Source organism: Malania oleifera, chromosome 13 (genome assembly GCF_029873635.1).
Source record: "Malania oleifera isolate guangnan ecotype guangnan chromosome 13, ASM2987363v1, whole genome shotgun sequence".
NCBI classification, from domain to species: domain Eukaryota; kingdom Viridiplantae; phylum Streptophyta; class Magnoliopsida; order Santalales; family Ximeniaceae; genus Malania; species Malania oleifera.
In genome coordinates this window covers 79,208,730-79,222,660 of record NC_080429.1, presented here as the reverse complement: position 1 = coordinate 79,222,660, position 13,931 = coordinate 79,208,730, and the positions used below count along the sequence as shown (strand labels likewise).

Below are 13,931 nucleotides of genomic sequence, written 5' to 3'. Positions count from 1 at the left end.
ACCGTGATATCTTAATTGCCACCATACTCAAAGTGAATATAGAGGTTTTGAAAATTTGAGGTGATGTGATGAGATGCCTTGGAGTCAACTATCCAACCGGACTAATTACCCGGAGTCTCGTGAGCTGTGAAGATGGCTTGCGGCTAGATGGTGGGTGAGGGACGTGATCTGTAACGACCTGCTTAATTTTCACACATTTTTTTCCTTAAATAATACAAATCAGTATAATAAGTCCTGTAGATCATGATCAACCTGAACCTGTGGGTACCACAGATAAAACAGAAACACATGACGAAAGCCTAAGCAGCCGAAAACATAAAATCATAAATAACTCATAGTTCCACATACAATACCGTTTATCACAATTCTAGAGTTATTATATGTAACGATCCAAAAAAATAAATAAATAAATAATAAATAAATAATTGTTAATTAAAAAATTAGTATTATTAATTAATTAATTATTATTAAGAAAATTAATTAAATTAAGAAATTTGAGGATTGTGGATATATTTATATATATGTATATTTAATTATATATATATATATATGTATATTTAATTATATATATATATATATATGTAAGTAATATATATATAAGTATATGATAAGGTTAAAGTAGGATAAAGGAAAGAAAAAAAAAAAAAAGGAAAGGAAACTTAATTCTCAAGTTTCCTGGAGCATAGGTAAGTAGAGAAGAAAAAAAAAAATTCCTTCTCATGCGCACATAAGAACGGAAAGAAAGAGAGAGAAAGGAAAAAAAATTAAATATATTCTCTCATGCTCTCGACTCCTTTTCTTTTTACGATTTTGCGGCGGATTCTCACCCAATTGGAAATCCGAAGATACCACTGAATTCCATTCTTCGCCATCGACATATTTACCGAAGTGGATTTGTTGTAGGAGTAATGTGGGCATATCTCCTGGGGTAAGTCAAATTCTCATTCTTACCTCAAATTTTCTTAAATTTTAAGCCAAATGGGTGATCAGACACCACCACGAGAATCTAGGGATGATTCTCTACAAGTCTAGAGGAGCGAATTTCTTGTGAGATCGTTGTAGGAATAGCTCCAAAACTAGGATAAATGGATTATTTAGAAATTAATTGTTATTTAATTATTGTAAAATAGGAAATGTTAAAATAATATTTTATTGGGGTTGATATGATTGAATCAGGGTTCGGGTGAGCGCCGCGGATATAAGTTTGGGAGCCCTGCAGGCGTGATTTAGGGAATTAGGTAAGGGGGAATAAAATTATATCAGTATTTTATTAAGGTGAACCAGATATTTATGAGCATACGCAATTTATTATTTATCTATATGATTTTCGGAATAGCTTGATTATTGGAAAAATGATGATTTTGGTTTAAGGTTATATTTGGGGATAATTGCTTATGATATTAAAATCGTGTGGCATTAGAACAATTACTTTCTAATAAATTGAATATGAATTTCTGTGGTATTTGGGCTTACATGAGGGGTTGTTTGGAATGATGATGACATGAGGAATTGATTGTTATGTTTGACTCTTGTGTGGAAATGTATTGATATGTTGGGATACTGTATGAAAATGTATTGATCTGTTGGATTACTGTGTGGGAATGTATTAATCTATTGGATTCCTGTATGGAAATGATTTGATGCGTTTGTGTGAACTAACTGGTGTGATTATTCGTATGCATCTCAATATAACGTTGGCATGAGGAGGTTGTTATATTGCCTAGATGTAAATCATGATACGACGTTCGCAGGTTGAGGAGCTTGTCATATTGTTATTTATATGGGGTAGGACATTGGCAGGTCGAGGAGCTTGTTCTACTGATGTATGACGGATAGGTTATGGGGATTGGATACTGGTGAATAATGGTGCTTGTGTGGGCCATGTTATATACCCTGTGTGGGTAGTGGTGCCTTTGTGGGCCACGTTATATCTTGTGTGGATAATGGCGCCTGTGTGGGCCATGTTATGTATCCTGTGGTGCCCGTGTGGGCCACGTGTAGATAAAAAGTACGTAGGTGCCTTTGTGGGTCACGTACTGACATGTACGCAGTTACTCTGTGTGGGCCACGTACTGAGGACATTGGAAGATGAAGTATGAGATGCATGATTCCTGTGTGGGTGTGTTGTGCGCATGTGAATTTAATTATAGCATAAAAATAATGGTATAGTATATTGTGAATGCACGCGTGTGCATGCGGCGAGGTAAACATACCACCGGGGGCTTGCTGAGAAAGACGAGTGCTCTATTAGGTAGTTTCTTGGTATCAGTGCAAAGGGATGCTACTTGTATGGGCGAGTAGACATCCGGATCCTCGGAAACCTTTGCCTTTAAAATAATAGAGATGTGTGTACTGACGACGAGGTAATATTTCACCTAAGGGCTTACTGAGTAAGGTGAGTGTTTTGGTAGGTAGTTTTTAGTACTAGAGCAGAGGGAAGCTACTTGTATGGGCGGGTAATCTTCCCTATCCTTGGGGACTTTTGCCTGCATAAAAATTATGTACTTGTGCATATTGGATGTGTGTATGATATTAGATGTTGGGGATGTTATTAATGGTACATTTTCTCAATTGTTATTGATATTATATGAGAAGCAGTTTACTTTGATATGTAAATATTAAAACTCAGTTGTCACACACTGTTATAATTTATTCCACCTTTACTGAGAAGTGTCTCACCCTAGTGGATTAACAATTTTTCAGGTTCTTCTGGAAACCGGGTTTGAAGGGCTAGGCTAGGATTGTATTTGGTGGTTTTGTTTTGGGGTATTGTGAGATACTGGTATATATATATATAGATATATATTTGTACGGGATTATGTTTTAAATACTGATTGTGGATATGGATATTTGGATGTTGTAGTATTTGTTTTTGGGTTGTTATATAGAACTCTGGTATTTATTTGAGGTTATTTATTTCTGTTCCGCTGCGTGCATGATAATTATGGTATCAGATGCAGGTAATTGGAACACGTGGCACCCGAGCCCCACTTGGCGGGTTTCGAGGCGTCACACTATATCCACTGTATTTACATACATAAACCACCCAAAAGAGTCCTAGGGTCACTTTCCACAAAATCCATCTGACCCTATCACAAAATACATACCCTTTAGAGAGGGCAGACCAGCCGTAACTATCTCAGCGGAGCTTTATCCGCTCTCCTATCTGGGGCTCCTAAAAATTTCATGTAATTCGGGGTGAGACACCTCTCAGTAAGGGAAATAAACTAATACTAGTGTGTGGCAACATGAGTATTTCTATGATATACATATAATCATATACATATCATAACCAGTAAAATTGTATGTATCGTTTTTGGGACAAACATGTATTCATAGCATAGCAGAACATACATGATTTTCATAACATAATTCATCTCATATAAATATAATACAAAAACAACCCTAGTAGGTTAACTGACTATTGTCATGTATTATCCCCACATGACTGGGTTGTGTGGTTCAAAAGCGGGACCTGACAATGGTTGGCCAAACATTGCCAAGTCAATAGTACAGTCTGTAAGTCCAATGGGTCTACTAGACCTGGTCCATACACGAGGGGCGCTCACACTTCTTAAAACCATATCAACCATCCAACCTCAAACTACTCCGTACAGTAACGTTAACACAAATATCATGATAAATTATGAACACATAGCATCAGTACCATGCAAGTGCTAGCGTAGACCAAGCCAACCAGGTTCTGATAACATATAGCATATAACCAAACTGTGATACATGGATATTTCATGCTATTAATTGCCAAATCAATATCATCACATCATTTTGCATATTCATATATATCATAAAAATCATCGGCTCGTATGCCGATATTTCATATTTTACCATATCTCGACTCGTACACTAACATATCATATCCATAGCACGACCGTATGCCAGCAAATCATATCCATAGCATAGCCTGTACGCTAGCAAATCATATTCATAACGTGGCCCGTACGCCGACAAATCATATCCATAGCACAACCCGTATGCTAGCAAATCATATTCCCAGAAAACAGTATTTCATTATAAATTCTACTCATGCCACACGAAGTAGGTTTTTCATATATTTAACATAACATCATTTTCAACAGTATTTCCCAAATATAAGACATATATATATATATATATATATATATATATAATATATATTTTCTAAAATCAGATGCTGTAATAACATACATACATTTCCATAAAAATAACTAGCTTAATTTATCCCCTTACCTGAGTCTTGAAAAGCCCATAAAATAAACAGTCCCACATCCGCAGGGTTCCCAGTTCAACACACTGAAAACAACATTTTCCATAACTAAACTTCAGTATTTATATGCATACTACACTTTCTACAATTGTCAAAAAGTCAAATACTGAGTAGAAAGTCTTACCCTAAATCTGGGATGAATTCCAAACTCGTCCCACCAACGATCTGCTCTGGCAGACTTGCAGAGAACTTTCCTAGGAGCGTCGTGGTGGCTTCATATCGTTGAACCAGTAGAAAATCGGCCTGAGATCTTAGAGAGAAGGGTAGGGACCGAAATGAGGAGTGAGAGAGAGAGATTCTCGCAGGGTTTCGGCCATAAAATGAAAGTTTGGCCTATTTATACATTGGCCCTCGTCGACGAGCCACGTCACCTCATTGACGAGGTCATGAAGACAACTCGTCGACGAACTCTCTCCTCGTTGTCGAAATTCAAAATCACCCAAAACCTCTCTCGGTATTTTCTCATCAATGAAGACCTGCTTTTGGCCCATTTTAATTTTCCTTTTCTCCATTCCTTTTATTATTTGAATATTATAATTCCTCTATGTCACTACATGATTTGTATACTTTGGCAACATGGCCAGGCTTGTCACATATTTGACAAATGACTCGAGTTTGATTCCCATTGAAGTTAGGTTGCCAATTCTGATTTTAGTGGTTGGATGAAAGTCCTTGAGTGTATGGGCTGTTGAAAAAGTTGTGGTTGTCATGGTTTCCATAGGAATTCTATTGAAATTGATTGTTGTTGTTCCTTGGGTAGCCATTATTGTTTCCTTTGTATCTTGACTGTTTTTGAGAGGTATTGAAGTTTCCGTTTCTACATTTCTTGTTGTGCGTGCTTTTGTGAAAATTGGGCAGTGATGACATAGTCTTCTTTTGTTGAGTTTAATTGCTTGAGGCTCGTTTCATAGTCTATAAGTTTTTCAACTAATTCTTTGAAGGAGATGAGTGATTCTTTTGCATGAAAAGCAGCTTTGAGCTCTTTGTAATCATTGGTAAGACCATTGAGCATATGAACCACTATTTCTCCATCACTCAAATCGTGCCCAATCATAGCAAGATCATCAATAATAGTTTTAACAGTTTGCATAAATTTAGAATTGCTCTTTTCTTCTTGACTGACCATGGTGAGGGAGTCCATGAGACCAACCATCCGAGTGTTAGATTTATTGGCATAGGTAGTTTTGAGTTTGCGCTAGGCCTCCTCAACATTTTTGTACCGAGATATAATCATCCCTATTGGTCCAATGACAACAGTTTGGATAACAAGAAGTAATAGTCGATCTTGACGAATCCAAGTTTTGTACTTTGGATTGTCGGCTGGTGGGCATGGATGAGTTTCATCTGCAAATCCTATGAGATCATACCCAAGGAGAAGGTTTGACATATGTGAGTTCCACATTGAATAGTTTCCTCCTTTGGAAAGTTTATAAGGAACAAGTGTGGCTATGTTGATCGAGACAACATAAGAGGGGAGAGGATTTCCACTGCTGGACATAACCGTGACTTCACTTGATTTAGCCACGGTCGAAGAGCTATAACGAGATGAAGACAGAGCCGTTGATACCATAAAGAGAAGATATTGATCATATTTTCTTTGATTCTAAATGATACAAGTACATAACTTTATACAAGTAAAGACCGGCAGTATAAAAGAAAACTAACAGAGGAAATGAATCCTGGAGATCAACTAAATATAGACACAGTAATTATAGAGCAATTAAAGATTGTGTCTATATATTTGGAGCCAAGAATCAATGTGAGAATTATGATTTGACTTGAGGAGCAATGGATGATTTGAATGGAAGAGCAATGGACGGTGTTGACTTGTCAGACTAGTCTAACTAGCTCGACTAACTTCGGTCAACCAGTTGATAACCATGAAAGCAAAATTAAATTATATTTAAATAAATTTAAAATATATAAAAATGTCTAGATAATCATATTGTTCCAAAATATTTTTTTATACAATTTTCATGCAAATTAAATTTCTAGATTTATCTTTAAAAATAAAATATAGTTTAAAGATTGGATTGAATCGACCAATTAGTCGAATTGCAACTCACTTTCTGGATTTGGTCGAATTTCATATTTAGTGGTATATCAACTTAGATTAAAAAAAAAAAAAAATCAGTGAATTGACTTGATCAAGGGTCAACTAATAAATATAACATTGAGTTTTCTTTATTTATTTATCATTTATATTTTGCACACAAAATAACTAACATTCAACTTTATAATTTTAGTTTATGAAGTATGAAGTCTGAAATCTTAATTTATATATTTTTTAAATACTATACTTGATAGTTTATTTGAATTTTAAAACATTTAACTATATTTTACTTGTTTTATGATGTTTCTAATTTTTAAATTTTTAAGAATTACATTTAAGAAACATTTTGTACTACTATAATTACTAGGCATTTTATATGATTTATTACTAATTTTTTAATTTATATATATTTAAAATTTTAAAATAATACTCACACTCATGTCATTTATTGAATCACAGCAACTGGACCGCCTAAACCATTTAATTTGAGAATCGTTTAGGTCTCTGGTTCGTTTATTCAATTTTAATAATATTATACTTATTTTTTTTAATTTAATGGATTCAATTGATGTTATTTAAAAATATTAGTTTATTAAGGGTATTCATTTTTTCATTTATACTTAACGATTAACTAACGATAAATTAGTGGAAGATTTATTTTGTTAATAAATTTAAATCTCAAATTTTTTTAATCATTTTTAAAAACTTAAATGGTTGAGTGTCATATTCTAAAAGTTTAGGAAGTGTTACCAAATTTTACTCTTTTTTACAAACAAATGTTATATGTTTTACCTTAAAGGTTTGTTTGGATCAAAGATTTTATTTAAAAAAAGAAAATGAAATAAAAATAATAAGGAAACACATTTTTTCTTACATTTTCTATTAAATATTATAAAAAATAAAAATTTATTTTAATCTAATTTAAATTTTAAAAAATTAAATATTAATGATTTGTAAAATTAAAACTTTATTTTTGAGTTTATTATAAAAATGTCGTTGATATTTTTCTTTTTTCTATTTTTTTTTCTATCAATATTTTCTGATCAAACCGAGCCTAAACCAACGTGCCTCTCACGGGCATGACATGGTGGAAAAGAGTTGAGCACTCAAGTGTGAGCAACGGGGGTTCAACTTCACGTAGATGTACTCTGGAGCTAGCAATGGCCGTGGTTGGTAAAGGAGCTGAGACAGGAGTTGGGTTGGCCATACTTCTAAACTGACTGTGAGCAGACTGTGACCGCGTTCGAATTAACTTAGAGGGCAAATTATTGGGAAGGGTCGCTGTCTCATAGGTTTGGTGCCATATCGGGAAATCCAAAGTGCTCGTCGATTACTAGACTTGTCACGTGTACCAAAAAAAAGAATAGAAAAGAATTGTGTAGTGTGTAATGGACTTCTATTTTCGGACACTCCTATTTTCGGATCGATATTAAACAAGCCAAAACTAAAGTTGCGCTCTCCTCTGCTGTCGGCCGCTTTTCGGACGCAAAAGCTCCCTTTGCCTACTTCAATGGCGTCCATCAGATACTCAGACTAGGATATATACTTGCTGAGTTTCGCAAATTATGGCGTCCCTTTTTCTTCCAAGCCCTAAATTTTCCTCCCCTTTCCTCGGCGAAAAACTGTATCTTTCTCCCTCTCTCTCTCTTTGTTATTTTATGCATGTGTACATGTGTTCTATTTGAAACTCTGTTAAATTAAGAAGTGCGAAGTATTTTGATTTTTCTGTATGTTTTGGATTGAATTTGCATGTTGTTTTCCTGCCCAAATATGGATGACTTTCTTGTGCGCATTGTTGTATATTTGATGGGCACTCGTCATTGTTTATTTCTTTAACTGATATCGAGATAGTTTTCTGTTTGCATCCAGTTCTTGCCGTGAAAACGCAAATAAATCCGCTGCATATAGGCCTATTGGTAGAAGCCCCAGGTCCGCAGTAGATACACCATATGAAGGTATCAACTATTCTTTGTTTCTTTCGTTTTTTTAAGAATTTATGTTGGTCGTGGTTGTGCTTATATGTGTAAACTTTGGCAATTTTTTGGCTTCTTAGTTATTCCGACACTCTAAATTCTAGGGAATTAATTTTGGAATTCAATTTCTTTTTGGATTAATTTTCTATCTTTTCTCCAGTCTGGGTGCATATTTATGATGAAATTTAGGCAGGGTTTGTTGCAACAGAAGTGAGGAAAATGTTGGGGCACTTCATCTTGTTTACTTTGTAATCCACTTTCTTTAGAGAGTGAGGGTGGGTGGCTCGGTGAGGGTTTTGGGGGGTGTTTGAGCTTGAGCATTTATTTTTGTCAAGTAACTGGTATTATATAGGTTTTCAATTAATCAGTGTACATAAAAAGATGATTGGCATGGTAGGTCCTTGTCAGTGTGTAACATAAAATAATACACCTAGTGCATGGGGCTCGTACGCCATATTGGGGCTTGGGGAGGGGCCGGAGGGGTAGGATGAATGTTGCCTTACCTCCACAGTTGGAGTGTTGGCGTATGTGGCTCATATTGAGTGAACGCATGCACCGGGAAAGCATGGTGAAGTAAAGAATAAGGAAGTAGGCTGCAGGAAGAAATCGTCGACTGTTTAGTCAACGGTTTACCCTCGGGAGATAACCGTAGAAAGTTTCCCTGAAACCATCGACGGTTTCAGTCTACAGATTCAGCCTCGGTATTAAACCGTTGACGGTATTGTTCGGCGCTAAATACGGATTTTGAATCAAGAAGATCAGTAGATTGAGGGATTTGGAGGATTTTCCTTTAGGATTTACTACATGAGTATTTTAGATAGTTTTTAATCCTTTTGTATGCATAGGGTTAATTATATAAACAATATTTGTAACCCTTGATTGTAGTTTTTAACGAATGATAGTGAAAATCAGCCGTTTGCTCCTGTGGACGTAGGTACATTGCTGAACCACGTAAATTCTTGTGTCTTTGATTATTTGCTTTCCTTTATTCTCTTTGTGATTGATTGGTTTCGTATTGTTCGTTTTTGATTGCTGCATTGCACGTTCTGATTCAATTTGTGTTTTCGTTGTGCATTGGTGTATACTTTGCACAAAAAAAATGGTATCAGAGCTATTGGTCGCAATGGCCGAGATTTTTTCGGCAAAGTTCAATGTCGTTAAGTTCGATGGAATGGGAAATTTCGGACTTTGGCAAGAGGAGGGTTAAGAACTTGTTGGTGCAGTAAGGGATGGTGAAGACACTATACGGAAAACAGTCGGAAGGCATGGATAACATGAGTTGGAAGGAGTTGGAAGTGAAGGATGTGGCTATTATCAGACTTTGTCTGGTCGATGACGTGATGTATCATGTCATGGATGAGGAATCGCCGGTGGTATTTTGGCTGAAGTTGGAGAGCTGGTATTTGTCCAAGTCATTGACAAACAAGTTGTATCTTTAGCAAAAACTCTATGGGCTTAAGATGACAGAGGGTTTGAATATGAATCAACACATCAATGTATACAATCAGATCATCAGCGATCTGAAGTGGGTTGATGTGAAGTTCGAGGACAAGACAAAGCGTTGATGCTGCTGAATTCCCTACCTACGTCTCCTACATATGAGATTCTAGTTACGATTCTGACATGGGGGAAAGAAACTCTGGAATTGAAAGATATCACGAGTGCCCTGTTGAGTTTCCATCAGAGGAAGAAGGTCAGCGACGAGAATTCATAAGGTGAAGGGCTTGTGGTGAAAGGTTATCAGGATCGTGGGAGAAGCAAGTTTCGGGGTGGACCGAGTAACGATAAGGCTTGGTCCAATTCTAGGAAGAGGAAGGTACGGTGTTTTAAGTGCGGGAAAAAAGGGCATGAAAATAAGATTGTCCAGAGAGGAAGAAGGGGAATGCTGAAAATAAAGAAGGTTTATCAAGCACGGCGAATGTAGTGGAAGAAGGAGACTCTGGGAGCGGTGATGGTGAAATGCTCTCGGGTTCATTCAGTTCAGATGCTCTCTCGGATGCTTGGATCTTAGACTCGGCGTGCTCTTATTATATGATGCCCAACAAAGACTGGTTCACCACTTATAGATTGGTGAATTCCGGTTCTATTCTAATGGGAAACGATGCTTCATGCAAAGTTGTTGAAATAGGGAACATCAAAATCAAGATGTATGATGGTGTGGTAAGGACGTTATGTGATGTTGGGCACATATCGGAGTTGAGAAAGAATTTGATTTCATTAAGCACTTTAGATTGTAATGGGTCTAGTTGTAAGTCTGAAAGTGCAGCAATGAAGGTGAGTAAGGGAGTTCTGACTGTGATGAAGGGGCAGAAAGTACTGGGGAATATCTATACACTGCTAGGTACTATAGTTGTAGGTGCAGCTGCAGCTGCAGAGTCTGAGTCGGATAACAATGTCTTATAGCATATGCTGTTAGGGCATATGGGTGAACATGGAATGAAGGAGCTTCACAAGAGAAATCTTTTGAAGGGGGTCAAATCATGCAAGCTGGATTTCTGCAGGTATTGTGTGCTTGGGAAACAGAATAGGGTCCAGTTCATGTCAGCCACGCACAAGACGGAAGGAATTCTCGACTACATTCATTCAGATGTTTGGGGGCCGGTGAGAGTAGCATCACGAGGAGGGCATATGTACTTCGTGAGTTTCATTGATGATTACTAAAGAAAGATCTGGGTATACTTCATGTGGTACAAGTGAGAGACGTTTGCCAAGTTTAAATTATGGAAAACTGAGGTGGAAAACCAGATCGGGAGAAAGATTAAGTGTCTCAAGACAGACAATGACACCGAGTACAAAAATTCGAGCTTTAGAGAGTTGTGCGAGCAGCATGGCATAAGGAGACGTTTTACAGTACGTAAGACAAAACAACAAAATGGTGTGGCGGAAAGGATGAACTGAACCCTAACTGAAAGGGTTCGGTGTCTTAGGTTGAATGCTGGGCTCGCTAAAAATTTCTGAGGCGAGGTGGTGAGCATGACTTGTCTCTTGGTTAACAGATCACCAAGGGCATCACAAAATGGGAAAGTTGAGGAGGTGTGGACAGATAACGAGGTAGACTACTCTGTTTTGAGAGTATTTGGTTGTCCAGCCTATGTGCACATTTTTGGTGGGGAGAGATCAAAGTTTGAGGCAAAGTTTAGACGATGCATCTTTCTGGGATATCAGAAAGGGGCGAAAGGGTTCAAGCTGTGGGATCTAGTGGCAAACAAAGTGGTGATCAGTAGAGACGTGATTTTTGATGAAAAAGCTATGTTACAATGCACTCAAGGAAAAGTAGAAAAACAGGTGCCAGAAAACTGTAACAACAATGAGCGTGTGGTGTAGGTGGAGTTAGAGACTCAAGGTGGAGATGACAGTGGTCAGGATGTAGGGAGTTCTAGCTCGGGTGACCAGTAGCAGCATCGCATTATAGCCGTAAATAGACCTAGACACATTATCCGGCCACCGCCCAGGTATGGATTTGATGATCTGGGGTCTTATGCACTTATCACTAGTAGCGGGGATCCTACGACTTTTCAGGAGACAGTGCATAGCCAGGAGAAAAGCAGTTGGATGAGCGCTATGGTGGAGGAGATTTCATGCATAAGAATTAGACATGGGATTTGGTGGAGCTTCCAGTAGGGAAAAGGGCGATAGGATACAAGTGGATGTATAGGAAGAAAGAAGTGGTTTCAGAAAATAGAGAGAGAGAAGTTCAAGGCTCGGTTGGTAGCAAAGGGTTACTCATAGAGGAAATGAGTTGATTATGATGAAATCTTCTCCCCTGTGGTTAGACACACTTCCATCAGGGTAGGGTTGGGATTGGTGGCATATTATGACATGCATTTGGAGCTGATGGATGTAAAGACAACGTTCCTCCATGGTGATTTGGAGGAGTTAATTTATATGTGACAGCCAGAAGGGTTTTTCCAACCTAGACAGGAGCACTTGGTTTGTAAACTGAAGAAGTCACTTTACGGGCTAAAGCAGTCTCCGAGGCAGTGGTACAAACGGTTTGACCTTTTACATGATACGTATTGGTTATAGGAGGTGCGAGTACAATTGCTGCATTTATGTGAAGAGTTTTGAGGACGGTATACTCGTATTTCTGTTGCTTTATGTTGATGACATGTTGATTGCTACGAAGGATATAACTGAGGTAAATCAGTTGAAGACTCTGTTGAGTAAAGAGTTTGACATGAAAGATTTGAGTGCAGCCAAGAGGATTCTTGGTATGGAGATTCGCAGGGACAGAGCTGCAGGGAGATTGTGGTTATCCTGGGGCAGCTATGTGGAGAAGGTGCTGGAGAGTTTTAGCATGACTAATGCTAAACCAATGAGTACACCATTAGCAAATCATTTTAGGCTGTCTACTGCCCAGTGCCCAAAGACAGACGATGACGTTCGTGACATGTCAAAGGTCTCCTATGCCAGTGCATTGGGGTGTTTGATGTATGCCATGGTAAGTACAAGGCCGGATTTGGCACAAGCTGTTAGTGTGGTGAGTAAGTTCTTTTTGAATTCGGGTCGACAACTTTGGGATGCAGTCAAGTGGATTCTGAAATACTTGAGGGATACAACCGGATATGAAATTATGTTCAGTAGACAGCAGAGTGATCCATCAGTGGTAGGTTATGTGGATGCTGACCATGTAGGGAACTTGGATGACAAGAGGTCTACAACAATGAACACATTTACCCTTGTGGGAGGACCTATTTGTTGGAGGTCTATGGTGTAGTCACTTGTTGCTTTATTTACTACTGAATCGGAATACATGGCAGTGATTGTGTGGCTTACATGATTGGTCAAGGAGTTGGGTATCCAGTAAAGTGGAGTTCGGCTGCAATGTGATAGTCAGAGTGCCATCTATTTGGCAAAGAATAAGGTGTATCATGCGAGGAAAAAGCACGTAGATGTGCGATTTAACAGGATCAGGGAACTGGTTGCTTTTGGTGAATTACTACTTGAGAAGGTTCACATGTTTGAGAATGCAGTTGATATGTTGACAAAGCCTGTTACAACGGACATATCAAGCATCGCTTGGACTTGATTAACTTCTCTAGTTGTTAGATGGGAGGTGTCCCAATCTACTATCCCAGGTGGAGCTGCGGGTTATGCTTTCATATTTCTCTTAAGTAGTGAATATTCGTCAAGGTGGAGATTGTTGGAGTATGTGGCTTATATTAAGTGGAACGCATGCATTGGGAAAGCATGGTGAAGCAAAGAATAAGGAAGTAGGCTGCAGGTAGAAATCATCGACTGTTTGGTCGACGGTTTACCTTTGGGAGATAACTGTTGATAGATTCCTTGAAATTGTCGACGTTTTCAGTCTGCAGATTCAGCCTTGGTATTAAACCGTCGATGGTTGTGCTGAAACCATTGACGCTATTGTTCGGCGATAAACACGAATTTTGAATCGGGAAGATCATTAGATTGGGGAATTTGGAGGATTTTCCTTCGGGATTTACTACAAGAGTATTTTAGATAGTTTCAAAGCCTTCTGTACCCCTAGGGTTAATATATAAACAATATTTGCAACCCTTAATTGTAGTTTTTGATGAGTGATAGTGAAAATCAGCCATTTGCTCCTGTGGACGTAAGCACATTGCCGAACCACGTAAATTCTTGTGTCTTTGATTATTTGCTTTCCTTTATTCTCCTT

General features: G+C 37.8%; 1 protein-coding gene across 2 annotated transcripts in view; it reads left to right on the top strand.

Moving 5' to 3' along the window:
* The first annotated feature begins 7,700 nt into the window (after nt 1-7,700).
* LOC131146116 (protein CHAPERONE-LIKE PROTEIN OF POR1, chloroplastic) overlaps nt 7,701-13,931 on the top strand; it is a 65,559-nt gene continuing 59,328 nt past the window's right edge. The window contains exons 1-2 of one of the 2 annotated variants that reach the window (XM_058095470.1): nt 7,701-7,941; nt 8,187-8,272. In XM_058095470.1, coding sequence (XP_057951453.1) covers nt 7,883-7,941; nt 8,187-8,272 — 145 coding nt within the window. In that variant the 5' untranslated portion in view covers nt 7,701-7,882. Of the gene's footprint in view, nt 7,942-8,168; nt 8,273-13,931 lie in introns of both variants that reach the window. The other variant, XM_058095469.1, reaches the window with a different exon arrangement.